The sequence below is a fragment of the Myodes glareolus genome, chromosome 2 (genome assembly GCF_982192425.1).
Source record: "Myodes glareolus chromosome 2, mMyoGla1.1, whole genome shotgun sequence".
In the NCBI taxonomy this organism is placed as follows: domain Eukaryota; kingdom Metazoa; phylum Chordata; class Mammalia; order Rodentia; family Cricetidae; genus Myodes; species Myodes glareolus.
Genome location: NC_142027.1, coordinates 122,006,717 through 122,032,948, shown reverse-complemented (window position 1 = coordinate 122,032,948; position 26,232 = coordinate 122,006,717). Strand labels below are relative to the sequence as shown.

General features: G+C 46.5%; 1 protein-coding gene and 1 non-coding gene across 2 annotated transcripts in view; both read left to right on the top strand.

The window, feature by feature from the left end:
* Positions 1–26,232, top strand: part of Tmem132b (transmembrane protein 132B) — a 280,169-nt gene that overhangs the window by 110,421 nt on the left and 143,516 nt on the right. The window contains exon 3 of the mRNA XM_087903622.1: positions 6,398–6,544. Coding sequence (XP_087759748.1) covers positions 6,398–6,544 — 147 coding nt within the window. The remainder of the gene's footprint in view (positions 1–6,397; positions 6,545–26,232) is intronic.
* Positions 24,958–25,061, top strand: LOC125408841 (U6 spliceosomal RNA). Its single transcript, XR_007234600.2, has one exon. It is a non-coding gene; the product is annotated as a U6 spliceosomal RNA (small nuclear RNA).

Genomic DNA, 26,232 nt, shown 5'->3' with positions numbered 1-26,232 from the left:
GAAAGTGGCTTTCGACCTCCAGGAAAGAAGGTTCAGGCCATTGTGAGCCACTGTGTGGTGGGTGCTGGGAACTGAACCTGGGTCTCCCGGAAGAACAGGCAGTGCTCTAACCACTGAGACATTTCTCCAGCCCCATAGAGAGAGAACATCTTAAAGGACTAAGGTAGAGAGTAATAGAAGACATTTGGTGTTTGGTCTCTGCGTCGGTGTGTGTGCAAATGGACAGATATACAGAGATATAGACAGGCACACACCACATATACACACATGCATACACATGCATGTGCACACCCATGCACACACATACCCCAGTAAAAAATCTCTGACAAATCCTGCCCATGTCTGTCTGTGAGCCAATCAACTGAGGCCCAGTGATGGGAAATTCTGGTTGGGTCACATGACGCCTCCTTGGACCAATCACTACCCAGGAGGACACACAGCATTTTGATTGGCCTCAGAATGCTTGAAGCTGTGATCTTACTTAGTGTCAGTTTAGTTGAGCTCCCTGGATGTGTGTGTGTGTGTGTGTGTGTGTGTGTGTGTGTGTGTGTGTTGCTTCCAGCTAGAGAGTGCCTATGGTGTGGATCAGGACTGAAGAGAGTCTAAGACAAGCTGTGGGCCAGCTTCCCTCACTGGATGCTACCTATTTTTAGGGCACTGAAATCAAGATAAGCTTGCTTCTCTTTGTGAAGAAGGAAGTATATGTGGAAGGCATAGACTCCAAGAGGGGCAGAGGGAAGATTCCTTTCATGGTGCTGGAGAGAATGCTCAGCAGTTTGGACATGTATTGCTCTTGCAGTGGGCCTGGGTTTGGAACTAATGAAGTAAGTCACAAAACAATCCCACGCCAATTTGGAATTATGATTAATAAAAGGGTTATTTATTTAAAGGGAAAAAACTTACAAATCACCGTCCTAGACAACAGCCTCCTGCATGACCAGGAAAAGCGTCTGATAGCCAAAAGAAAATCTGAAGCAAGAGAGAGCAAGTGGAGGGCTGCCCCCGCTCTTTTAAAGCAAAAGATACCACACCCCAGTGGGCTGGTATCTCAAAGGCCATTGGTTGAAGGAGCAAAAGTAGCTCCCGCAGCACTGAGCTTCTGAGTCAGGCAGCTCACAACCACCTGTAACTCTAACTCCAAGGGATCTGTCGCCCTCTTCTGGCCACCACGGGTACTGCACTCACATGCTCAGCACACATATATGCATAATTAAAAATAAAAGTGCTCTTTCTCAGAGCTTTCATAAAATTCAGCCTTGCTAACACCTAAATTCAGAGTTCTAGCCCTCAGAACCATAAGACGATGACCTTCCATCCTTGAGAGCTTAACTTTTGGCTACTGGTTCCAACAGCCTTGGGAAGCTGATATGTCTAAAGGCAGCCCACCTGTAGGCCTGGGAGTGGAAAATGCTGTGGCTTGTGTCTGAGAAGACAGTTCTGAACTATGGCAGTTAGCATTGGTTGGGAAAACACCATAAGGATGTTCTCACTGAGGCATGGAGCAGGGGGCAGAAGGGTTGCTCAGCCTCTGGGGGCACATGCAGCAGTTACAAACTCACTGCAGGTCTGCACTCAGAGACACCCTGCCTGGAGCAGTGCAGTGTTTGTACTTGCAATGGATGCAACCACAGCCATCTGGTGCTCTGTAAACTGCCCTTCCCAGTGGCTGCTACCCGCCATCAGGCAACTGACCGCATCCAGGCATCTGTGTGGGAGAGGATCCGAAATACGCAGAATCATCCTTTTGGCTGAGAAAATGTGGTGCCTCTGATTTGTCCCGAGCTGTGCACATCCTAGCTGACTTTCTAGGATGGAAGATGAGGGTGAGCAATGAGACAAAGGAAGTCGGAGGATTCTCACCTTAGCCTAAAGCCCAAACAAGGAGAACCTAGAAGCAAAAAGGAAGACACGAGTGTTATCTCTAGAGAAATGCCCTCCCTAGCACAGGAAGTGTGACGATTTTATTGAGGAGCCTGTATGGCATGCTTTCAAGTAGGAAAACCCTTTGGGCAGTGGTGGGGGAGCACATTCCCAGCCATGCTCAGTTTAAGGTCAGAAGTCAAGAAGGAAGGAGGATGGGCGCACTCTCTAGCATGCTTAGATCAAGGTCATAGAGCAGGAGTTGAGTTAGAGTGGGGAGGTGACATTCCCTGGGCATGCTCAGAGTTAATATTGCCAGCTTGACATTATTTATTGTCAATTAGGAACCAAGGCTCTGGACGTGCCTATGAGGGGGGTTTCAGATTGAGCTAATCAAGGTGAGAAAACTTGCCCTGAAGTGGGCAGCACCATCCTGTGAGCTGGGAGCCTGGACTGAATAAAAAGGAGAAAGTGAGCCGGGCACCAGCATGCATCTCTCTCTGCTTCCTGACTGCGGATGCCATGTGTCCTGCCACCTTATGGTCCTGAGGCCATGTCTTCCCCACGGTGATGGGCTGCGCCCTTTTCCATGTGACTCAAAACAAGCCTCCTTTCTGTGAATAGCTTTTAGGAGATATTTTGTCACAGTAATGGGAGACGTCACAAATACCATCAGCTTGTATGACAAAGAAGGCAGACAAAGTGCCGCTAGCCATACTATTTTCTATATATACCCAGCTGTGGTGACACACATCTTTAGTCCCAGCACTTGGGAGGCAGAGGCAAGCAGATCTCTGTGAGTTCCAGCTCAGTCTGGTACATAGCGAGCTCCAGGACAGCCAGGGCTGCTACATGGTGAGACCATATATTAAAAAACAAACAAACAAACAAAACCCCCAAAGTTTTAGCTGCAGCAGGTCAACACTTTGATAGTGTCCCCCCTGTGGTGCCCACCTGGCTTGGCCTCCCTGAAGTGGGCGTGTGCTGCTGGGGATGCTCGCACCCGGGGGCAGAAGACCCCACTCATCCCCGTTCTCAGAGCAGAGCCCCATGCTTCTCAGAGATCTGCTTGATCCTTAAGAGGCTCCTATTCTCTCTCTGACCCAAAGGCCAAAAATACATGTGTTTTCAGCACCCACACGGGAGAGAGCAGAAGGGAGACCCCCATCCTTTCTGTGGGTGTCCCAGCAGGTCCCATGTGGCGGGTGCTTGGAGGTCTCCTCATCTGGATTCTTTTCTCTGCCATCTTTCAAATTTAAATAGTCATTCAAAATGGGCTCTCAGCATGGCTTGCCTCTGCTAGCCTCCAGATACCTGGTGGAGGAATCTGGGTACCCATCTCTCTGTGTACGGCTATGCAGTTACTGCAGGGACCAGAAGCGGGCATCAGATCCCCCTGGAGCTGGAGTTAGAGGTGTTTGTGGAACCTACTGGTCTGTGTGCTGGGAACCCAACTTGGGGAACTCTACAGCAGCAGCAAGCACTTCACAAACTGAGCCCTCTCCCCAACCCCCAAACCCTACCCTTTGATGGCTTCATTCCCTGGCAGACATCACCGAGTCACTTGGGTAACCCTCCTTATGTGTCCTGGACACTTTGTGGTGGTAACTTTTCTTGCTTAGCCTTGGAACCCTCCAGCTCACCACATCAGCGGGGCCACTAATCTCTCCACGTAGCTTCGGATATTGTTGCTTTAAAATACCAACTGCTAAGAATATCCCCAAGCCTGAAGATTTTTTTTTTTGGTCTAAAACAAGGTTAGTGAATATTTAAGACCTGAATTTCTCTGAGCTTAAATCGCTTTAACAAATATAGCCTGAAGTTAAGGAGGATTTAGTTGGGAGACTAAGATGAAATTTAAGAAGAATTTCATAACTTATGCTTAAGAGATGGGCGGCGTATCAACAATTTGGCTTTACAAGTGTTTTTAATACCCAGCATGCATTTCTTCCGCTATAACTTGAATTTCTTTTCAGCATCCCCTTCTTTTTAGACCTCTCAATAATAATGGGATTAACCTCACCCATTACAAACACACCTGTCACAGTCAGCTTGTACAAACTGGCTTTAAGATCTTTCTCAGGAGAATCTTCTTCCTTTTTTCCTTCCTTCCTTCCTTCCTTCCTTCCTTCCTTCCTTCCTTCCTTCCTTCCTTCCTTCCTTCTTTCCTTCCCTCCTTCTTCCCTCCCCTTCCCTCCCCTCCCCTTCCCTTCCCTTCCCTCAACCTCCTCTTCCTCCTCCTCCTTAGCATTTATGGGATTTTATTTATATTTTATGTAAAACAAAGTAGCCAGTGTAATTAGATAGTGATTAAAAATTATTATTTTTTTTTACATCCCGACCTCAGTTTCTCTTCCCTCCTCTCCTCCCAGTCCCTTTGCAGATGATGATGTGGGATCAGGAGCTGTTGCAGCCAGAAGTGTGTGAGGGGGGTGAAGGGAAGAGAAAGAGAAAGAGAAAGAGAGAGAGAGAGAGAGAGAGAGAGAGAGAGAGAGAGAGAGAGAGAGAGAGGGAGGGAGAGAACGTAATTATTGTATTGCCATAACCTAGGCATTGGTTGGTTGTCCACTGTCTCCTAGAGCAGCCTAGTGAGACAAAGACATTGTTGTTGCCCTGGGAGGTGGAAAGAATTTCTGCCCAGAATCAGGACCAGGAAATATCTAAAGGGAGTTGCTAAGATTCTGCTTAGAGATTCAGAGTAAACCTCAGGACGCTTAGCAGAGGGGGACCAGAAGCCCAGGCAGGTCTCTAGGGAGTAGTTGGTGTTTCCATATTTGATTTTGACCATCAGTGATGGTCCTTCATCCCAGTGTCCTGTGAGCATCCTTAATCTCCATGAGACCACTGTGGATGAGGGACTGTCATCCATAGGGCAGCTCAGGACTCACAGGGGTCTCTGTGGGCTAGCCTGCACCTGCTTTCCCTCTGACCACCAGGGGCTTGATGGAAAGACTCTGAGCTGCTATATTTGGGGAAGATTCATTGGCGTTGTTAGAATAGTGAGGACCCACAGGGCAGAGGGTGAAACTTCGGTGACAAGGGCTTTGAATGTAGACACAGGTTCTGGAACATTCTCTTCTCTTGCTCCTTTGACTGGAAGCAGAGATGGAACAGGACGCCTCTGTTCATGGCATGCATAAATTAACTCCTAGGCTGTCATGGTGTCAAGAAAGAAGGCTTTGTGGAAGATGAGGTTAAGACCAGGATCCAGCAGGAAGAGTGTTCAGATGCAGGAGCGGGGGAGGGGGTGGCAGATGGGTGACATAGGAGCCTCTTGAGTGTGCTGTTCAGGCCGGAGCCGGGCGACCACAGGAAGGGAGAGAGAGTCAGAGTCCCCTCTTTGTATCTGACAGACACGTAGGGGTTAGTATCCCTTAGTCCACTCTAGAATCCTTAAGGCAGGTGGCAGAGCCAGGCTTCAGGACAGAACTCTGGCCCAGACGCCCCGTGATGCAGACTCTGCTGGGAAAGGGTCTTTCCTTTTTCTTCCTGGGCCTCCCAGGTGCCTCAGTGCAGACTGATATCACCCCCCTCCCACTTCACCTGTCAGTCACTCCTAGGATGGATCCCTTACTGATCTCCTCGCTTCTCCTACCATTTTTTCGTGATGGTTATTTATATATTAGCACTCTGTGTGGGGTGTGTGTACCATGGTGCCCCCGTGGAGCTCAGAGGACACACTGCACAAGTCGGTTGCCTCTTCCCACCATGTGGGTCCCAGGGCTGGAACTCAAGTCTTCAGGCTTGTTGGTGAGTGTCTTTACCCACTGAGCCATCTTATTGGTCCTTGCCTCTCTTTTTACTATCAAGATAAGATAGGCATAAAACTATGAATTTCAAAGCCAGCGACAGAACGTGGAGGTGGGTGACAACACGCTGTGGCATTTGTTAAAAGGCCAGGACTTGCTTATTTGCTAATTTGTTCTTGAGACAGGGTCTCCCTATGCAGCCCAGTTTGGCCTTGAACTTGTAGCAATTCTGCCTCCGCTTTCCAAATCTATAGTTTACTCATAGAACCCACTGCACATGGTTTGGACATGTCAGTACTATTTTTTTTTTCTTAGCTGGGGTGTGGGGGTGGCGCAAGCCTTTAATCCTAACACCCAGGAGGACAGAGGCAGGCAGATCTCTATGAGTTCAAGGTCAGCCTGGTCTACAGAGTAAGTTCCCAAATAGCCAGAGCTACACAGAGAAGCCTTGTCTTGGAAAATCAAAGGCATTTTTTTTATACATTTATTTTGTATGTATGGAGGTGGCGGCCTGTGCCCTGATGGTGTGTGGAGTTCAGAGGAAAACTTGAGGGAGTTGGTTCTCTCCTTTCACCCTGTGGATTCTGGGTTGTCAGGCTTGGCACAAGTGTCTTCACCCACTGAGCTGTCCTGCTGTCCCTGAGGTCAGTCTTAGAAGCAACTCATAGACTCCCTTCCCTCCATCCTTCAGGGAAGGGGATCTCCTTGTGATTCAGATGCCTTCTCCCATGGAGCTGGCCCAGGCAAAGCCTGATTTCTTATATATCTACTTCCTTCTTACATCATAGAATCAAGGCGGCTGCGGGCGTGAAGATAACGGCAGTGCGGGTGAGCAACGAGAACCAGTGGGCGGTGCAGGAGGACATCGAGCAGGATGGTACACAGACCACGGCAGCCCTGTCCTGCGTGGGACACCACCTGGAGAAACAGAACAGGTGAGCACTGTGTGCCGGACCCTAGAGCGGGTGACAGAGTAGCACGCGCGGGATGGCGTGTGGACCTTCCTTGGGCCTCACCAGCCTGGTGCAGCCACTGCAGGGCTGCACTGCAGCCTGGACCAGCCATCCTTTCTGCACAGTACACAGTGAGGTTGCCTGTCTCAAAAACACCCCTCCTCCATTTATCACAGCTCCGAGTCTGATCACCACGTCGTTACTATTGTTTCCGTGAAGAACCGAAGCTAGAACAGGGAGAATGAACCAATTAAAGAGCCAGAGGGAAATTACTTTTTAAAAGCAGGGTGCACACAACTATCTGCTAATTGTCTCTTGCTGCTTATTTCTTTAAAAATTATTATTCTTATTATTGCGTCTGCCTGTCCGTCTGTCCGTCTGTCTGTCTGTCATGGTGTATGTAGAGGTCAGAGGACAGATTTCAGGGGGTTGGTTCATTCCTTCTCCCATGAGCCTTGGGATTTCAACCCCAATCCTCAGGCATAAGAGGCAACCATCTTTTCCCGCTGGACCGTCTCAGACCCCTGGCTGTTTAAATGAGCCATTTCTGTTGTGTTGAGCTCTCTCTTGGGGAGTGGGGTGGGGGTGGGGCTCCAGAGACCAAGTCCAGGTTTTCTCCCAGTCTTTTGCGGCTCAGAATCCAGGCTGGGGGATTGTGGGGACACCACCTAGGTGGCAGAAGGTGGAAGGATCCCCGACTAGACAGTCCCTCGGTAGTCTCCGCCTCCACTTTCTTACCCTACTGAGGGTATGTCTGTCTGTCTGCCAGTCTCCCACGTTGGACCAAGGAGAAGCTCTTGAGTGGCGGCTGAACTCACCATCGCCTCAGGTGCCACCCTGGGTCACTTATCGCTGTAAATTGTCCTGACCTCTCTTCTGTCTTCTCTAGCTTTGGGTCCATTGAGGCCCAGGAGACACCCGGGCCTTGGGGATGAGTCAGCGTGGGTCATGAGTGGGGTCATGTGAGGGGTAGAGGCTGATAGGGGGTGAACTTTTCCTGTGGACTTGCCTGGCATAGGCTGTCACTTCTCATGTGACCTCAGCCAACCCTGGAACCTTATTGTGCTGCCTTTGAAGGTCTCCCGGAAGGATGAAGGACTCAGGCCGAGTGGTTTGATGTTGGCTCTAAACTCGTCAGTTACCCCCGCCTTCCCCAAGACAGTGGTCGTGGATGGAGCTTGGGCTGTGACATCACATGACCAGGGCTTCCCTGTATGTCTGAATGTGCCTGCTGGGTACCCTGGGTCCTGAGTTGTTGATATTGGCAGAAGGGCTTCTGGTTGTAAAGCCCAGGTCATTCCCCCAAAGCGGTTGCTGTCAAGGGTTTCGCCGTCTCACAGAGCAGATACAGAGGTGGCTGTTCACACAGCAGCACTCCGTGTGGCCTCTAGAGCATCTTCCAGCTGGTTTTCTCGTGGTCACAAGATGCTTGCAGCGCTTCCAGGCATCACAGATTCACACAGTGGTCTCTAAATACTGGAAAGGACGGAGGGTGTCTCCTGAACCAAGTCAGTTTGGTTTAAAAGATCTAAGTAACAGAGGCCTCCCTGCCCAGGAGCATGCTGGGCTCGGGTGCTGAACTCCTGGTGTTTTCTCTAGCTGTGTAGAGGTGGGCTTCACAGCCAGGGCATGAGGGGATGGGGTGGGTAGTCAGTGGGCACAGTGGCCACACTCTTTAGAGGGAGGCTCTGCCCAGGGTTGTATCTTGATTTTGTTTAGCACAGGGGGCTGGTGTGCTTATTATATTCACAGTGGGAGGGCGCATCTTCCTGTGGTCTGCATCAGAAGTGGGGGCTCTGGTACCTGAGCTTCTCCACCAGTCTGTCTCTCTTCCCTGGCTCCTCCCTGGCCGTGCTTTCCTCTTGGGAGCAGTGCAGTGGCCAGGAACTCCCAGTGTCCCTCTGACTACACGGTCACTTCAGGGAGCAGTTGTTTTTCCTGGTTAAGTCTAGCTATGAGTCCCAGGATGGTTGTCCTGGGCTCTTCTTGAAATAACCTGGATCGTGCATCTACCCAGATCAGCTCAAACTGGGATTTGGATCAGTGCCCCCAAGGGTGGTTCCTGGTTCCCACCTGGGACTTATACCAGGCTTATAGAGATGTCTCCGTGGCATATACTGAGGAAATAAATGGTGTAGGAAATAAATGTTTGATTGACTACAGTCATCAGTGACTACATTTTGTGTGTGTGCGCGCCTGCATGCGCACACTGAGGCCAGAGGAGGGTGCTGACTGTCATACTGTGTCAGTTACTGCCTCATTCCCTTGAGACATGGTCGCTTACTGAACCTGGCTGGTGGCCAGCAAGCCACCATGATCCTCCTGTCTGCACACTCCTACGATGCTTGGGTTCCATGCCCAGTTTTTTATATGGAGGCTGAGGATTTGAAGTCCAGTCGCTAGGCTTTTGCAAGTCCCCCTTGACCTCTGAGGCATCTCCCCCAGTCCAGGGCTGTGTTTCACATGGAAAGAAGGGTGCTGCTCCTCAGAAGTGGTGCTCACTTTTTGGTTTTGTGATTTTTATTTATCCCTAGAAGAAATTTAAAAAAAAAATACTAGATAGGAAAGAGGAGGCCATTTTGCAAGTGAGAAGGACTCCCAGCCCAGTGACTTTATATGCTCAATGTTTGAGCCTCCCCCCATGCCGCCCCCCCCCCCCCGTGAACTCCAGGCTGAAGAACAGCAGGGACCCCTACTCTAGCACGGCAGTTTATACCTATGAATATCCTTCTAAAACCATTACATAATCGACTATCCCTCTGAAGCCATTCCATAATCTAAATAAATAATTGCTTCCTTTTATATGTCGGTCTCATTGTGGTACCAAATGAGGTGTGAAATATGGGCTCACGCACCGAGTCAGCCGGTGAACAAAGTGAATATATGAATATATCCCTGGCAGAACACCACACAGAACACTGTAATCTCCGAATTGTGACAACCTCAAGTGGAATTGAGGTTTTTAATAGGATATAATGTACAAACTGCCTGAAGTCCTGTGATAAGAATTAAAACTGTGCTGTGTGGGAAAGACCCAGCACGCTCTCTTGAGGGGGCAGAAAAGGTCTTCATTTGAAATATTTTAATGAAGGCTCCTGGGGAGACATGAGCTGCAGAAGCACAGCCCACAAGATAAACACCAGAGTTGCCAGCGGAGGAGAGCTTGGGAAAGTAAGCGAATTTGGAAGTGTTCAGGACAGATAACAGGGAGCCCCCAAAAAATGAAAGGGAAATGAGGGACTGTGAGCATGTAGACTGTGAGCTCCCTGGGTCAGCAGACTCTCAAGTCTCAGAAAATAGCAGCTGTGTGTGTGTGTGTGTGTGTGTGTGTGTTGTTTGAGCATGCACATGTGTGTGTATGTAGGGGTCAGAGTCTATGTTAAACGTCTTTCTCAATTGATATTCACCTTGCTTTAATTTTTTTTGAGATTTATTTTTTATTTTATGTGTATGAGTATTTTACATGCATGTCTGTACACGGTGGGCATGCCTGGTGGCCTTAGAGGCCAGGAAAGGGCATCAGAGCCTCTGGGACTGAAGTTACAGAGGGCTGTAGTATAATGATACGGGTTCTGGGAATTGAACCTGGGTTCTCTGGAGTAGCAGCCAGTGTTCTTAACCACTGAGCCATCTCTACAGGCCCCACCACTCTGCAGTTTTTGGGGGTAGAGCGTTTTCAAGACAGGGTTTCTCTGTGTAGACCTGGCTGTCCTGGAACTTGTTTTGTAGACCAGGATAGCTTTGAACTCAGATATTCACCCGCCTCTGCTTCTTGAGTGTTTGGATTAAAGATGTATGCCACCCTGCTTTTTCAAGACAGGGCCTCTCACTGAGAGGAGTGCACAGAGTGTGCTAGCTTTGGCTGGTCAGCCAGCAAGCCCCAGGTGCCCCCACCCCCATCTCTGCCTCCTGAGAACAGGATTGAGTGGGTTGCCACGCCTGACTTTTTCATTTGGGTTCTGTGTATCAAACTCCAGTCCTCAGTTTGCATGGCAAATGCTTTACTGACTGAGCTACCTCCCCAGCCCTGATGTTTTTCTGTGGCCAGAAAACACATTCAGGGTCCATTATGATGTAAGCCTTGCTACCCAGCTGAGCAAAGCTCAGGGCCCACAGGAGAGAGGATGTTGTGAACAAAACACTACATTGGGTTTCTTGCAACCTTACCCAAAGGCTAGAGAAATGTCAAGGCCAGAGACTCACCTATTTGAAAGTCCGGAACCAGGGTTGGGGTTGGATCTCAGTGGTAGAGTGCTTCCCAGTAAGCAAGTATCTTGAGTTTGATTCCAGCACATGCCCTCCTCACAGGCACACATTCGCATGCATGCACGCATGCACACATGTACGCATGCACTTGCACAACTGAGCAAACAAATGTCCAAGAATGCTGGGTTAGGAGCCCTGCAACTTCCCTTGTGTCTTCTAGTGACTGGGCCGCGTTGCAGGATTGGAGCTGAGTGAGCATTGGCCAGGGTCTGTCGCACCATGAACTCTGATGTCACACTGCTGATCAGATATTACTCCCGGCTCCTATGGTCATGATGTGAGAGGGGCAGAGTTGAAACAGGACTGTGGGATGGAGGATACGGGAGAGGGACTGGGCACCTGGGGATGTGCTGTTGGCCTGAGATGAGGTTAGCCGAGCAGGGGTCTGGGGAAGAACTTTCCAGGCAGCGAAAAGCAGGCATGAAGGGCTGGGGTGGTAGTCTGTGTAGGCTGGACACATTCCCAGGACTACAACCAGTTCCCAAAGTCCCCTCTGCCTCCTGTGTCCTGTGGGTCCACCAGCAGGTCCGGAAGCCCTGGCCACCTGCTGAGAGTGGATTTGGGGTCAGAGGACAGGCTGTCACAGGGACAGTGAATGAGTCTCAGCTCTCTGAAGCTTTCTATTGTTTACAGAGACGGACTTCTATGGAAGGCACCATGCTCTTTTGCATCAGGAGACGATAAACACCGACAGGAGAACAAAGCAGGACCTGGAAGGCTCCTTTAGATAGATAGGTGGAGGAGGGCTTCTCTGGGGAACAGAACCTAGAAGAGGTGTGGGGTGGGTCACAGAGAGATGAAGAGAAGGCTTGGCCCTGGCCCTGGCCCCTAGGTAGTCAATGTGCCATGTTCAAGGGTCACTGTAGAGGTCAGGGACACCATTGTGCAAGGGGGCAAGGGTGGGGACACTTAGCCAGCAAGGTGCCAAGAGGGGCATTCTCCCAGAGCTTTGTGCCTTTTGAAAAGACCTCAGATTTTACTCAGGTTAGACTGGGCATCACTGCAGGGTTTTGAGGCCCAGGGTGGTATGACCTACCCCTCATTATGAGAAGAACCACTGGCTGCCATAAGGAACAGGGCCCAGGGGACCAAGCAGGGGACCTGCTGTCATCCCCAAAACTTAATAAAAAAGGAGTACACCTCCCTGCTCATTGCTTTGGTAATGAGAGTCTTCTTCATACTGATGGTGACACAGGGGGTAAAAAACCATCACCAAGTCATATGTAAATGAAATATATGACTGTTTTAGTCAGTTCTATTGCTATGAAGAGACACAAGGCAACTGTTATAAAAGAAAGCATTTATCTGGGGGTTTGCTCATAGTTTTAGAGGGTTAGTCCATGGTCATCATGGTGAGAAGCAGGCAGACATGGGGCTGGAGCAGTAGCTGAGAGCTTTATATTCTGATCTATAGGGAGCAGGCAGAGAGGAGGAAGAGAGAGAGAGCAGGGGTGGGTGAGTGGATGGGTGGGTGGAGGCTGGCCTAGGCTTTTAAAACCTCAAAGCCTAGACCCAGGGATGCAGCTCCTCCAACGAGGCCACGCCTTTCCCAACAAAACCACACTTCCCAATCCTTCCCAAACAGTTCCATTCACTGGGAATCAAACAGTCAAACCTGAGCCTTTGGGGGTCATTTTTAAACCACCCAGATGGCTAAAACAAAGAGGGACGAATGGGCCGGCTCTGGGTTTCTGGGCAAAGAGTCATTACTTCTCTAGGCAGGAATTCTGGGGAGCGTGTCTATGGATGGAGACTGAGGCTGAGGATGGGGGAGAGCCTGGAACGGAGAGGAAGGACTGTAATGAGCATGTCCAGTGAGTGGCCTTGCTATAAGGAGCCTGGTGGTCACATGGTCCATCTGCTTCCTCTTATCTGATTCTATTACAGACCACTGCTTCCAGGACGGTGACTTTAGGGTACCAGCAACATCAGCAGCCGGCTGCCTCAGCGAGGCATCTTGTGACTAGCTGCATAGGGGACCAGAGTGGGGGAGTCCGTAAGTGGCTAGTGTGGACAATGGCTTGAGATAGAAACTGTGGTCCGGGGCCTTGTTGGAGGATGGGTAGTTGACATCATGGGATTCCTAGGACTTGGGTCTCATTTCAGATAACTCTATGGCCTCACTGTGGTTCCTGCCAGCTCTGTATGGAGAACTGGGGGGCAGCATGGCTGGTATTTCTTTGGCTCTGCAACACGGGTCACAGTGCTCTGTTCTTCAGAACCCTGCGTGTGGGTAGCTGTGATGTGAATGGGCTGGGCACAGACCATTTGAGGAATTACTTTGGCTAATCCTGTGAGACAGAGCAAGGTGTGATCTCCATGCTCAGGTAGGCTGGCTCCAGTCCCAGCCTGTGATTGGGGCACATGTGTAGGCCATGCTTTAATTGGAAGATAGCCACTGTAACTACATGGGTGGGGAGAGTGGAGCCAGGAGAAGCTTTATTTTGTTAGAGGGCAACAAAGGGTTGAAGAGCCAAGGAAATGCATGGAATTAAAAGAGGCTGGTGTTGGAATGGGACACGTGATGCTGCAGCTTGTTGCCTGCTGGCAGAAGGGGCATAGGAGTGTGAGCTCCTCACCTTTGCAACGTAGGAGCACAGAGGCAGGCTCTCACTTCCATTTCTAATGTATTTTAAAAGTTCACAGATGGATGTACATTGGCCTAAAACCAAGAGTGGCACAACTTTTTTTTTTTCATGGGCGCTCTGGGGTATGATCCACTGACTAGTATTCTGTCATGTTCGTTGGTGGCTCTGGTGCCCAACTTAGCCCAACTTCATCTCCACATCCATGAGAATTGCTTTTCCTCCTTCATGTCTCAGTTTTGTTTTCCTGTGGCCGTGATCCAACACCCTGACAAAAGCTACTTAAGGGAGAAAGGGTCAGTGCTGGCTCACAGTTCAAGGGTAACGTGACTTCCCGGTAGTTCATGATGGGGAAGTCAAATGCAGGCGCATGAGGCAGCTGGTCATGTTGTATCCACAATCAGAAAGAAGAAGAGAGAGCCATGCTGGTGCTTAACTCATTTTCTCACAGTCTAGGATCCAAGGCTGGGCGGAGGCATCTGATGGAGGGCCTTTGTCATGTCTTAAATGAATGCTGGAGATGACATGTCTAAGAATACTGTAGGATCTCCCAGGAAGGTCTGCCAGGACATTACAGAATGAACCCCTATAACCTGCATTGTGTGTAACACATGGGTGTAGGTTCCTGAAGAAGGTGTCAGAGCCCCTGGAACTGGAGTTACAGGTCTTTGTGAAACACACGATGTGGGAACCAAACTTGGATCCTCTGAAAGAGCAGCAAGTGCTCTTGACTGCTGAGCCACCTTTCCAGCTCCTTTTAAACACTATAAACATGTTTTACAGAGGGAGATAAAACACAACCTGCAGACATGGGGGCATGAGGTGCCTTTTTATAGAGTATCACAAAGTTGAATGCATACAGCGATCAGCACCCAAATCGAGATGAGATTACTGGTTCTTCTCTAGAAGGCCTGGCATGCAAGCGGTCTCTTCTCAGATCTAGAGGAGTCACTTTTCCTGGACGCACAGGAATGAACCCCCATAGTCAGACTCTTATGGACCAGCTGCCTCACACTCTTTCTTGCACTTGGCTTCCCCGCCGTGATGGCTGTACCCCTGACTCAGGCCTGCACTCACGACTCTTTCTTCTGCTCAGCTTTGGGCTCTAAGTCCTTGCTGCTGTGCGTTTCTTCTCATGTTCAGGTTAGTCTCTGCATCTCTCTGGGTACCAGGTCGCTTTAGGCCCTCCAGCTGGATCCATCTCTAGAGCATAGTTATACTTGGCTCTACAATTCTGATAGACATGGGTTTTGAGAGCCACCAAGCTCCATCTGGTGCTTGGCAGAATTTAAACAAAAGCATCTCTGAAAGAGAGACTCAACAAATACCTTAATGTAGTTTGGTTTACCCATGGTTTTGTTTACCCTTCACTCGGGAATGGCTGCTCCGGGGGTTCATGGGATGGGAGGGCAGATGACCCTACTTCTTTTTTCGAACTCTGTTCTTTGGGATGTCCAGAGAGCTGTGGGTCTGAAGTTCTACCATACTGTGACTTCAGTACCAGGAGGATGCTTACTTCAGATATGAGGGTGGGCATTGGTGGTTCCTGCTGTGACTATTATGAGTGCTCTTGTCTAAACAACTCACGAGTGTTCTGTTTGAGCACCTGTACTCCACTCTAGAGGTGGAGCTGGTTTGCTCAGCTTGACACATTAGACTGCATTTCATGGTGCCTGCCCCAATTTACATTCCCATCAGCCACGGAAGAGGGATCCACGTCCTCCTCCTCTCTGGGCAGATAAGGAAATAGTGGCCCCTATGTGAGAAAGAATGAGATGGTGACCAAAGCAGTAGCATGGAAGTATCTGGAAAACGATAGAGAAAGAGCTATGGCATAGCTTATTTAGTAGAGACCCCTGCCTAGAATCCCCCAGTGAGAGGCTGGGAATGTCACTCAATGGCAGAGCCCCTGCCTAGAATCCCCCAGTGAGAGGCTGTGGGTGCAGCTCAGTGGTAGAGCACCTGCCTAGAGTGCGTAAAAGGCCCTGGTTTTTTATTCCTAGGACTCATGGGGACACCCCTCCCCCACCACAGAGAGGGGGTGTGGAGGAAGGAGAGGAGCTGCTGCTATAGAACCAGGAACAAGGTGAGGCAGAAATCTTTGTATTTTGTTTAAAGGAATCACGGAAATATGCAGAACAAGCAAGCACACAAGGACGGAAGCTGTTTCATGGTTGCACCTGCCCAGGCTGGTCTGAGGGATGAGAGGATGGGTAGTGACTGTTAATGGAAACAGAGTTTCCTTTTGGGGTGGTGAGGAAACTCTAGAAATAGATGGGAAAGACACATCCCCAAAGTTGCATGTCCTGGAAGGTATTTAAAGCCAGTGACACACATACATTGCCGTAGATAAGATGGTGAACATATTACCAAGATGAAAAATGACAACAGGGCTGGAGAGATGGCTCAGTGATTAAGAGCATTGATTGATCTTCCAGAGGACCTGGGTTTGATCCCCAGCACCCACTTGGTGGCTCACAGCTGTCTGTAACTCCACCTCTTGAATGGAGATCCAGTGTCTTCTTTTGGCATCCCTGGGCACTGTGCTTTCCAGAAGACCATCCCTGTCACCTTCTTTTGAGCGTGCATTCTTCCAGCTGGGTTTAAGGCTCCATCGCCGGTGTTTTGTGGGAGAAAAGCTCACGCTTTTTAATTCCCCTGTTGTTGGGAGGCAGAATTAAAATTTCTCTTTTCTTGAAGAGAGATTCAGGTAGGAAATGATGGATGCGGAACTCTGCGGGTAAACATCGGCAGATGCCGGCATAGATCAGACGTAGTGATAGATTGGCTGTCGCTGGCATCTTGCTACAAAAGGGGAGAAAGTGGTATTTAATCACTTTCAGAAAATAAAGCAAGGATGATGGATTTGACAGCGTTTGGTGTGGAGTGACTCATTAGGGCCACTGTTGTTTTCTCTTAATGAAGGAGCCAGGGCCCCACGTCTCGCTTTTGATTGAAGACCTGCAAAGGAAAAGACATGATTGTTACTTTTTTTTTTTTTTTTGAGACAGGGTCTTGTGTAACTCATGGTGGCGTCGGACTCACCCTGTATTCCAGATTGACCTTGAACTCTTGGCTATCCTCAGCCTCGTGAATGCTGGGATTACAGGTCTGAGCCTCTATGGCTGCTGGAGTGCTTGTTGTCACGTGTGTTCCCTCTGTGGGTCCTGTTTGGAGGGATCCTGCTTAAATAGTGGCGATGGGTTTGGTGGCCAATGCCTGTGTCTGAGTCACCAGTCCATCGTCCATCCCTTACTTGGCTTGTCTCTGAGTTTTATTTTCTTTCCCCTTCAAGTTCAGACTTGGGCCGGAGAGATGCCTTAGTGGGTAAAGAGTTGGTCGCAGGGACATGAAGACCTGTGTTTGGATCCCCAGAACCCATCTAACCTTGGACACAGAAACCCTGTTCAAAATTGCTTCTATGGTAACGAGCCCATAGTACCCTGCCATTCATAGCAGCCAACAAGAGAGGTCCTGCCGCAAGCAAGGTGGGAGACAAGGACTTAACATCCAAGCTTGTTCTTTGACCTCCATCCACATGAGGGTCGTGGCACATCCATACCCACCTGAACTCACGCACTAAGTTTTAAAAACGGACTTGACTGGAAGCATTAATCACAGGAGTTTCTGGAAATTCTTGAAGCTGACAATGTTGGGTCAGGCAAGGCTTGAATTTGCTGAGGTAGTCCATTCTGAGTGTGTGTTTCAAATGAAGCCCAGGCTTCGGTTTGCCACTGTCCCCTCTGCTTCCTACTGTCCTTACCTTCCAAAACAAATAAAAAACAAACAAGTAAACAAACCCAAACAAACAAAAGAACCCCGGACCTGATGTTAGTCAACTCCTCCCCTTTTTGTCCAGGAGCACTGTGTTTTCTAGTTACACCACCGGGACATGAGTTTCTTCAGCTTCAAGGCAGGGGATATTTTCTGAGATTCAAATGACTTTCCTCCCCATGAAAAGCATTTGCAACATTGTCTGTCGTAAAACAAACGTCCTGTGAGCCTCTCTGAAATTAACATTATTAGTATCCAGGTCTGTATCCAAAGGGGGCGGGAAGGTGGGCAGGGAGAGTGATGGTTTCCAGAGAGATGGGAAAGCGCTTCTCTTTGCAACAATGAAGCCTGTCCCCATGATTGATAAGCAAATAAAAGGTTTCCATTTAGAAAGAAACAATGGAGCGCTGCCTTAGAAGCTAAGCACCGGCCCCTTTGTGAGCAGCTGGAAAGAGGTAGGAGAAAGGCTGGTCCCTCAGGCACCAGGCTGGGACCACTGAAGCTTCTCAGGGTGATGTGGAAGGAACTGGCACTGTCTAGGTCAAATGGGGCTTAAATGGGAATTCTGTATCTGGTATCTGATGGTGGAGGTCAAATCAGGCAGGTGGGGCATGGTGGTGCCAGCACTCAGGAGGCAGAGGCAAGTGGATAAGGCCAGTCTGGTCTATATAGCAGGTCCCAGGGAATTCCATCTCTTGGAAGATTCATGCCCCCAAGGATTTAATCCAAATGCAGGAGCTTTAAAAGAAAATTTTCTCCCAAAGCATGTTTCCCCCGCCCCCAACCTCCACCATGCCATTAGGCAAATGGAATTAGACTCTTCAGTAGGCCTCCAAATCTACTCTGTGTTTCTCCACCACAGTAAATAAAGCTCCTGCTTCATGGGGAAGCTTGGCTGGGACTTACTGAAGAGGAGACAGGAGGCTCAGAAGGTGGCAGGGGTGAAAGCTGTCACATGTTTGTCTGCTGTCCCCTGCCTCTGGAAGATGGAGGGAGGTGGCCTTGGAAATTGAGAGTCAGTGGAGAGATTGGGTTTTGAGCCAGCCGGTGCCCACAACACCATGGGTCTAAAGATTAGCCACGCTGGGCGGTGGTGGCACATGTCCTTAATCCCAGCACTCAGAAGGCAGAGGCGGGTGGATCTCTGTGAGTTCGAGGCCAGCCTGGTCTACAAGAGCTAGTTCCAGGACAGGCTCCAAAGGTACAGAGAAACCCTGTCTACAAAAAAAAAAAAAAAAAAAAAAAAAAGATTACCCACAAACTGATGAAGTTTTATAACTTTCCTGGAATTTTCTAGAGAAGTCCATAGTCTAAAATTCTAGTCTTTGTAGTCAGAAATAGGCTTACCCTACACCCTGTCATTTATTTAACCACATGATCCCAGGCCTTTCACTTTGCCTCTGTGCCTCAGTTCCTCGTCTGTCACAGGGAAGGGACAGAATGAGGTAGGAAATTCAACCTAAGCCCATGGAGGTGTTTTCTTTGAGTCACATCTTAATCATAGTCTGTCCTGTGAATGGAGTTGAGTTTTATGTGTAGAAATGCTTGCTTTTGTATGACTCTCTTACTTTAGTCTTTATATATATATATATATATATATATATATATATGTGTGTGTGTGTGTGTGTGTGTGTGTGTGTGTGTGTGTGTGTGTGTATTTATATTTAGGTTTAGGTAGGGTTTCGTGTGCCCCAGATTGGCTTTGAACTCTCTATTCAGCTGAGGGCTGTTAGTATCGGGCACACTTTTTGGCCTTGCCCCGTGGGCACAGGCATCCCTCTGCTATGGCACTGTAGAAAGGTCCCTTTAAGAGAAGCTCCGCCCATTTCCAATCTCTCTCTCTCTTCCTGCCAAGGCAACTCTCTCTTGGTCTCTTTGCTCTTTCTCTTCTCTCTCTCTGTCTGTTTATCTCTGTATCTCTCCCTTCCCTTCTTCTTAAATAAACCCCACAGTCGAGCTCTCTTTGCATGGCGCATTCTATTTCCTGCCCGCGTTCCTCACCTGCCACAGGACCCACCAAGGTCTCTCTCAGGCTGTATCTTACGCTGGTGCCGTGATGGCCCTAAATTTACCTCTCAGATCTCTCAAACTCTATTTAAGGCTCTCAACATCCCTTGGCATTTTTATATTCCATATCATCCTCAGTCCTCAGGGAGGGTAGAATGAACTAACTGCTCCTAACTAACTAAATAAAAAAAATATTCTTGTTAAAATGTCATAGGAATGTCAACTTAACTGGGTAAAGCTTTTGCCTCTGACCCCCCAGACATGACTGGTACCCACCATGTCAGCTTGAAGCAGTTTCAAGAGACCCGACATCCCCATTCTCACCCATACTACCCTTAACCCTTCAACAGGCAAGGGCTCCCATGGAGAGTCAACGAAATCTGGCACATTAAGTTGGGGCCAGACCAAACCCCTCACCCCTACATCAAAGCTGAGCACCATCCCATCATAGGGAATGGGCTCCAAAAAGCTAGCTCATGGATCAGGGATAGATCCTGGTCCTACTACCCATGGCCCCTAAGATAACCCAAGCTTCACAACTGTCTCCTGCATACCCCTAAGATAACTCAAGCTTCACAACTGTCTCCTGCATACCCCTAAGATAATCCAAGCTTCACAACTGTCTCCTGCATACCCCTAAGATAATCCAAGCTTCACAGCTGTCTCCTGCATACCCCTAAGATAACCCAAGCTTCCCAACTGTCTCCTGCATACCCAGTATCTAGTTAGGTACCATGGAGGCTCCACAGCTGTCCATCCAGAGTTCATGAACTTCCATTAGCTTGGTTCAGCTTTCTCTAGATTTCTCCATCATGGTCTTGATCTACCTTGTTCATGTATTCCTTCCTCCCTTTCTTTGATTGGATTCCTGGAGTTCTGTCTGGTGCTTGGTTATGGATCTTTGCATCTGTTTCCATCATCAATTATTGAAAGAAGGCTTTAGCTTCCTTGGAGCTGTGGATTGTAGTCTGGTTATCCTTTGTTTATATCTAACATACACTTATGAGTAAGTACATTCCACGTTTGTCTTTCTGAGTCTGGGTTAATTCATTCAGGATGTTTTCTATCTAGCTGCATTTATTTGCCTATGAATTTCATGATGTCATTGTTTCTTACAGCTGAGTGATACTCTATTGTATGAATGTACCACGTTTTCTTTATCCATTCTTCAGTTGAGGGGCATCTAGGTCTTTTCTAGGTTCTGGCTATTATAAATAATGCTGCTATGAATATTGTTGAGTAAGTCTGTGTGGTATGATTGAGTATCCTCTGGGTATATGCCCAAGAATAATACCGCTGGGTCTTGAGGTAGATTGATTCCTAATTTTCTGAAAAAACCACCATACTGATTTTCAGAATGTCTGTACAAGTTTGTACTCCCACCAGCAGTGGAGGAGTGTTCCCCTGACTCCACATCCTCTCCAGCATAAGCTGTCCTCAATATTTTTGATCTTAACCATTCTGACAGGTATAAGATGGTATCTCAGAGTCGTTTTGATTTGCATTTCCCTGATGATTAAGGATGTTGAGCAGTTCCTTAAATGTCTTTTGGCCATCTGAGTCTCTTCTGTTGAAATTCTATGTTTAGCTTTCCACCCCAGCTTTAATTGGATTATTTGGGTATTTTGTTGTCTAGTTTCTTGAGTTCTTTATATATTTTGGAGATCAGCCCCCTGTCAGATGTGGGGTTGGTGAAGATCTTTTCCGATTCTGTAAGCTGTAGTTTTGTCTTATTTACTGTGTCCTTTGCCTTACAGAAGCTTTTCAGTTTCAGGAGGTCCCATTATTGATTGTTGCTCTCAGTGCCTGTGCTGCTGGTGTTCTATTTAGAAAATAGTCTTCTGTGCTAATGCATTCAAGGCTATTTGCCACTTTCTCTTCTGTCAGGTTCATTGTAACTGGCTTTATGTTGAGGTCCTTGATCCTCTTGAACTTGGGTTTATGCAAGGGGATAGATATAGATCAATATGCAATCTTATACATATTGACATCCAGTTATGCCAGTGCCATTTGTGAAAGATGTTTTCCTTTTTCCATTGTACCTTTTTGGCTTCTTTGTCAAAAATCAGGTGTTTATATGTGCATGGATTAATGTCAGGGTCTTAAATTCGATTCCATTGATCCACGTGTCTGTTTTTATGTAACACAAAGCTGTTTTTATTACTGTAGCTCTATAGTAGACCTTGAGGTCAGGGATGGTGATGCCTCCAGAAGTTCCTTTGTTGTATAGGATTTTATAAGCTATTCTGTTTGTTTTTTCCATATGAAGTTGAGTACCATTCTTTCAAGGTCTGTGAAGAATTGTGTTGGGATTTTGATGGGGGATTGCATTGAATCTGTAGACTGCTTTTGGTAAGTTGCCATTTTTTTTTTATATGTTGATCCTACCTATCCAAGAGCATGGGAGATCTTTCCATTTTCTGATGTTTTCTCCAATTTCTTTCTGTAGAGACTTAAAGTTCTTGTCATACAGGTCTTTCACTTGTTTGGTTAGAGTTACCCCAAGCTTTTTTTTATATTTGTGGCTTTCGTAAAGGGTGACGTTTCTCTGATTTTCTTCTTGGCATGTTTATCATTTGTGTAAAGGAAGGCTACTTTTTTTTTTGAGTTAATCTTGTATCCTGCCACATTACTGAAATGTTTATCAGCTATAGAAGTTCCAGGGTAGAGTTCATTTATGTATACTATCATATTATCTGTGAAAAATAATAGATGGACTTCTTCTTTTCTGATTTATGTCACTTTCGTCTCCTTTTGTTGTCTTTTTCTTCTTGCTAGGACTTTTTATAGAGAGAATGGACAGCCTTGTCTTGTTCCTGATTTTAGTGGAATCACTTTGAGTTTCTCTCCATTTCATTTGATGTTGGCTGTCAACTTGCTGTATATTGCCTTTATTATTTTTAGATATGTTTCTTCTATCCCTGATCTCTCCAAGACCTTTATCATGAAAGGGTGTTGGGTTTTGTCTAAGGCTTTTTCGACATCTAATGAGATAATAATGTGGTTTTTTTTCCAGTTTGTTTATATGGTGGATTACATTTGACAGATTTGTATATTGAACCAGCCCTGCATCTCTGGGATGAAGCCTACTTGGTCATGATGGATGATTGTTTTTTGATATGTTCTTGAATTCAGTTTGCCAGTATTTTATTGAGATTTTTGCATCAATGTTCATGAGGGAGATTGGTCTGTGGTTCTCTATCTTTGTTGCATCTTTGTGTGGTTTGGGTATCAGGGTAATTGCAGTCCCATAAAAAGAATTTGGCAATGTTCCTTCTGTTTCTATTGTGTGGAACAGTTTGAGGAGTATTAGTTCTTCTTTGAAGTTCTGGTAGAATTCTGTGGTAAAGCCATCTGGTCCTGGGATTTTTTTGGTTGGGGACTTAATGACTGTTTCTATTTCCTAGGAGTTATAGGTCTATTTAAATTGTTTATCTGTTCTTGATTTAATTTTGGTATGTGATACCTATCCAGAAAATTGACCATTTCTTTTAATTTTTCCAATTTTGTGGAATACAGGTTTTTGAATTATAACCTGATGATTCTTTGAATTTCCTCAGAGTCTGTTGTTAGGTCCTCCTTTTTTTGTTTCTGATTTTGCTAATTTGGATAGTCTCTCTCTGTCTTTGGTAAGTTTAGAAAAGGGTTTGTCTATCTTCTTGATTTTTCTCGAAGAACCAACTCTTGGTTTCATTGATTCTTTGTGTTGTTCTCTTTGTTTCTATTTTATTAATTTCAGCACTCAATTTGATAATTTCTTGTCATTTAGTCCTCCTGGGTTAGTTGTTCTAGAGCTTTCAGGTGTTCTGTTAACTAGCTAGAATGGGGTTTCTTCAATTTCTTGAAGCAGGTTTTTAGTGCTATGAACTTTTCTCTTAGTACTTCCTGCTGTCATAGTGTCCCATAGGTTTGGGTGTGTTGTACTTTCATTTTCATTGAATTCTTGGATTTCTTTAATTTCTTTTTTTCTTTCTTCCTTGACCCAGGTGTGATTCAGTTGGGCATTATTCAGTTTCTATGAGTTTCTAGGCTTTCTGGAATTTGTGTTGTTTTACTTTAAACCATGGTTATTAAATAAGATGCAGAGGGTTATTCCATTTTTTTGGTATCAGTTGACATTTGCTTTGTTACCGAGTATGTGGTTGATTTTAGAGAAGGTTCTATGAGGTGCTGAGAAGAAAGTATGTTCTTTAGTGCTTGGGTGGAATGTTCTATGGATGTCTGTTAAGTCCACTTGAGTCATAATATGTTAGTTCCTTTGTTTCTTTGTTAATTTTCTGTCTGACAAACCTGTCCAGTGGTGAGAGTGGGGTGTTGAAGTCTCCCACTATTAGTGTGTGGGGCTTGATGTGTGATTTAAGCTTTAGTAATGTTTCTTTTACAAGTTTGGGTCCTCTTGTATTTGGGGCATAGATGTTCATAATTGTGTCTTCATCTTGGTGGATTTTCCTGCTATGGATATGAAATGGCCTTCTTTATCTCTTTTGGTACTTTTAGCTTGAAGTCTGTTTTGTTAGATATTAGGATAGCTACACCAGCTTGTTTCTTAGGTCCATTTGATTAGAAAATCTTTTCCCAACCCTTTACTCTGAGGTCTGTCTTTGAAATTGAGTTGTGTTTCTTGTATGTGGCAGAAGGAAGGGTTCTGTTTTCATATCCAATCTGTTAGCTTGTGTATTTTTATAGGTGAACTGAATCCATTGATATTAATGATTAGTGATTGCTAGTTCCTGTTATTTTTGTTTTTGTTGTTGTTGGTTGTTGCAACGAGGGGCTGCTTGTTTGTCCAGGCTGCCTGGCTAGCTTAGCCTCAAAATAACCACACAGAAATTGTATTAATTAAATTACTGCCTGGCCCATTATCTCTAGCCTCTTATTGGCTAACTCTCACATCTTGATTTAACCCATTTCTATTAATCTGTGTATTGCTGCATGGCAGTGGCTTACTGGGAAAGATTCCTGGCATCCATCTCTGGCAGCTACATGGCAGCTCTCTGACTCTGCTTTTTTCCTCCCAGAATTCAGTTCAGTCTTCTCCACCTACCTTAGTTCTGCCCTATCAACTAGGCCAAGGTAGTTTCTTTATTCATTAACCAATGAAAACAACATATAGACAGAAGTACCTCCTACACCAGTTGGTGGTATTGTGTGTATGTTTCCCTTCTGTGGGATTTTCTATTGTTTCTGTTTTTGTGGCTGTAACTAACTTCCTTGGGTTGGTGTTTTCCTTCTAGTGTCTTCTGTAAGTTTGGATTTGTGAATAGGCATTGTTTAAATCTCATTTTATCTTGGAATATCTTGTTATCTCTATCTTGTTATCTCTATCTATGGTGATTAAAAGCTTTGCTGGGTATAGAAACTGTGCTGGCATCCATGGTCTCTTAGTGTCTGCATAACACCTGTCTAGGACCCTCTGGCTTTTACTGTTTCCATTGAGAAGTCAGGTGTTATTCTGATGAGTCTGCTTTTATATGTTGCTTGGGCTTTATTTTCTTTGCAGCTCTTAATATTCTTTATTCTACATGTTTAGTGTTTTGATTATTATGAGACTTTTCCTTTTTGATCTAGCTTATTTGATGTTCTGTAAGCTTCATATACTTTCATGTCCTTCTTTAGGTTGGGAAAGTTTTCTATGATTTTTTGTTGGATGTATTTTCTGTGCCTTTGAGCTGGACTTCTCCTTCTAGCCTTATTATTCTTAGGTTCAGTCTTTTCATGGTGTCTGAGATTTCCTGGATGTTTGTGTTAAGAGTTTGTTGGATTGTGCTCGCTTCGGCAGCACATATACTAAAATTGGAACGATACAGAGATTAGCATGGCCCCTGCGCAAGGATGACACGCAAATTCGTGAAGTGTTCCATATTTTTAATAAACTTTGAAAAAAAAGAGTTTGTTGGATTTAACATTTTCTTTGACTGATGAATCTATTTCCTCTATTGTATCTTCAGTGTCTGAAATTCTCTCTTTCATCTCTTGTATACTGTTGTTTATGCTTGCATCTGTAGTTCCTGAACTTTTACCCAGATTTTCCATTTCCACAATTCCCTTATTTTTTTATTGCCTCTATTTTGATTTTTAAGTCTTGAATCATTTCCTTCACCTGTTTGATTGTTTTTCTTGGTTTTCTTTAAGGCATTTGTTGATTTCTTTCAATTTTTTCGTTTGTCTTTTCCTCCATTTCTTTAAGGGAATTTTTCATTTCCTCTTTCAGGGCTTCAATCATCTTCTTAAAGTTATTTTTAAGGTCATTTTCTTCTGCTTCATCTGCGTTGGGATGTTCAGGTCTTGCTGTTGTAGCAGCACTAGTTTCTGGTGATGCCATGTTGCTCTTTATGTTGTTGAGAGTATTCTTACCTTGTCTGCCCATCTCTTCCTCCAATCGGTGAAGGTGGAGCCAGGGTGTAGTTGGTGGCTGTGGCTCTGTTGATCCCTTCTTCAGGAGCAGGTAGGGCAGAGACTCAGGTGGTTGCTCCTCCTGGCACACGTGGGTCTGTGGTTTTGGTGGTGGCTGATGCAGTGGGGTATCTCGTACAGAGGATGGCACCGGGTTGCAGGCTGGGACAACCCTGGCTCTTTCCCATAGGGACTTCTTAATATAATGTCTGGAAGCTGCTGCTGTTAATGCTTCTGTTATGCCATGGCTCCTTCTCTGGCTTTTCTGTGCTGGGACTGCGGCCACACACACTCTCTCTCTGACTCTTCTGAGCTACGGCTGGGGCCTCCACCTTGCTCCCACTCTCTCTGACTCTGCCAGTCTGGGACTGGGGTTACTGCCCAAACTTGAACTTTAGAAGCCACCAAACAGATATACAAGGCTATTGTTAAGCTAGTTACAGGGGTGGGGCTGTGGATCAGTTGTTAGGGTGCTTGCTCAGCATGCACAAAGCACTCAGTGTGAGCCCCAACACTTAGCCAGTACATATCTGTAATTAGAGCACTCGGGAGGTAGAGACAGGAGGATCAGAAGTTCAAGGTCCTTAGCTGCATAGTGACTTTGGTGGTAGGTGAACCAACTAAGACCTTGTCTCAGAACCCAAA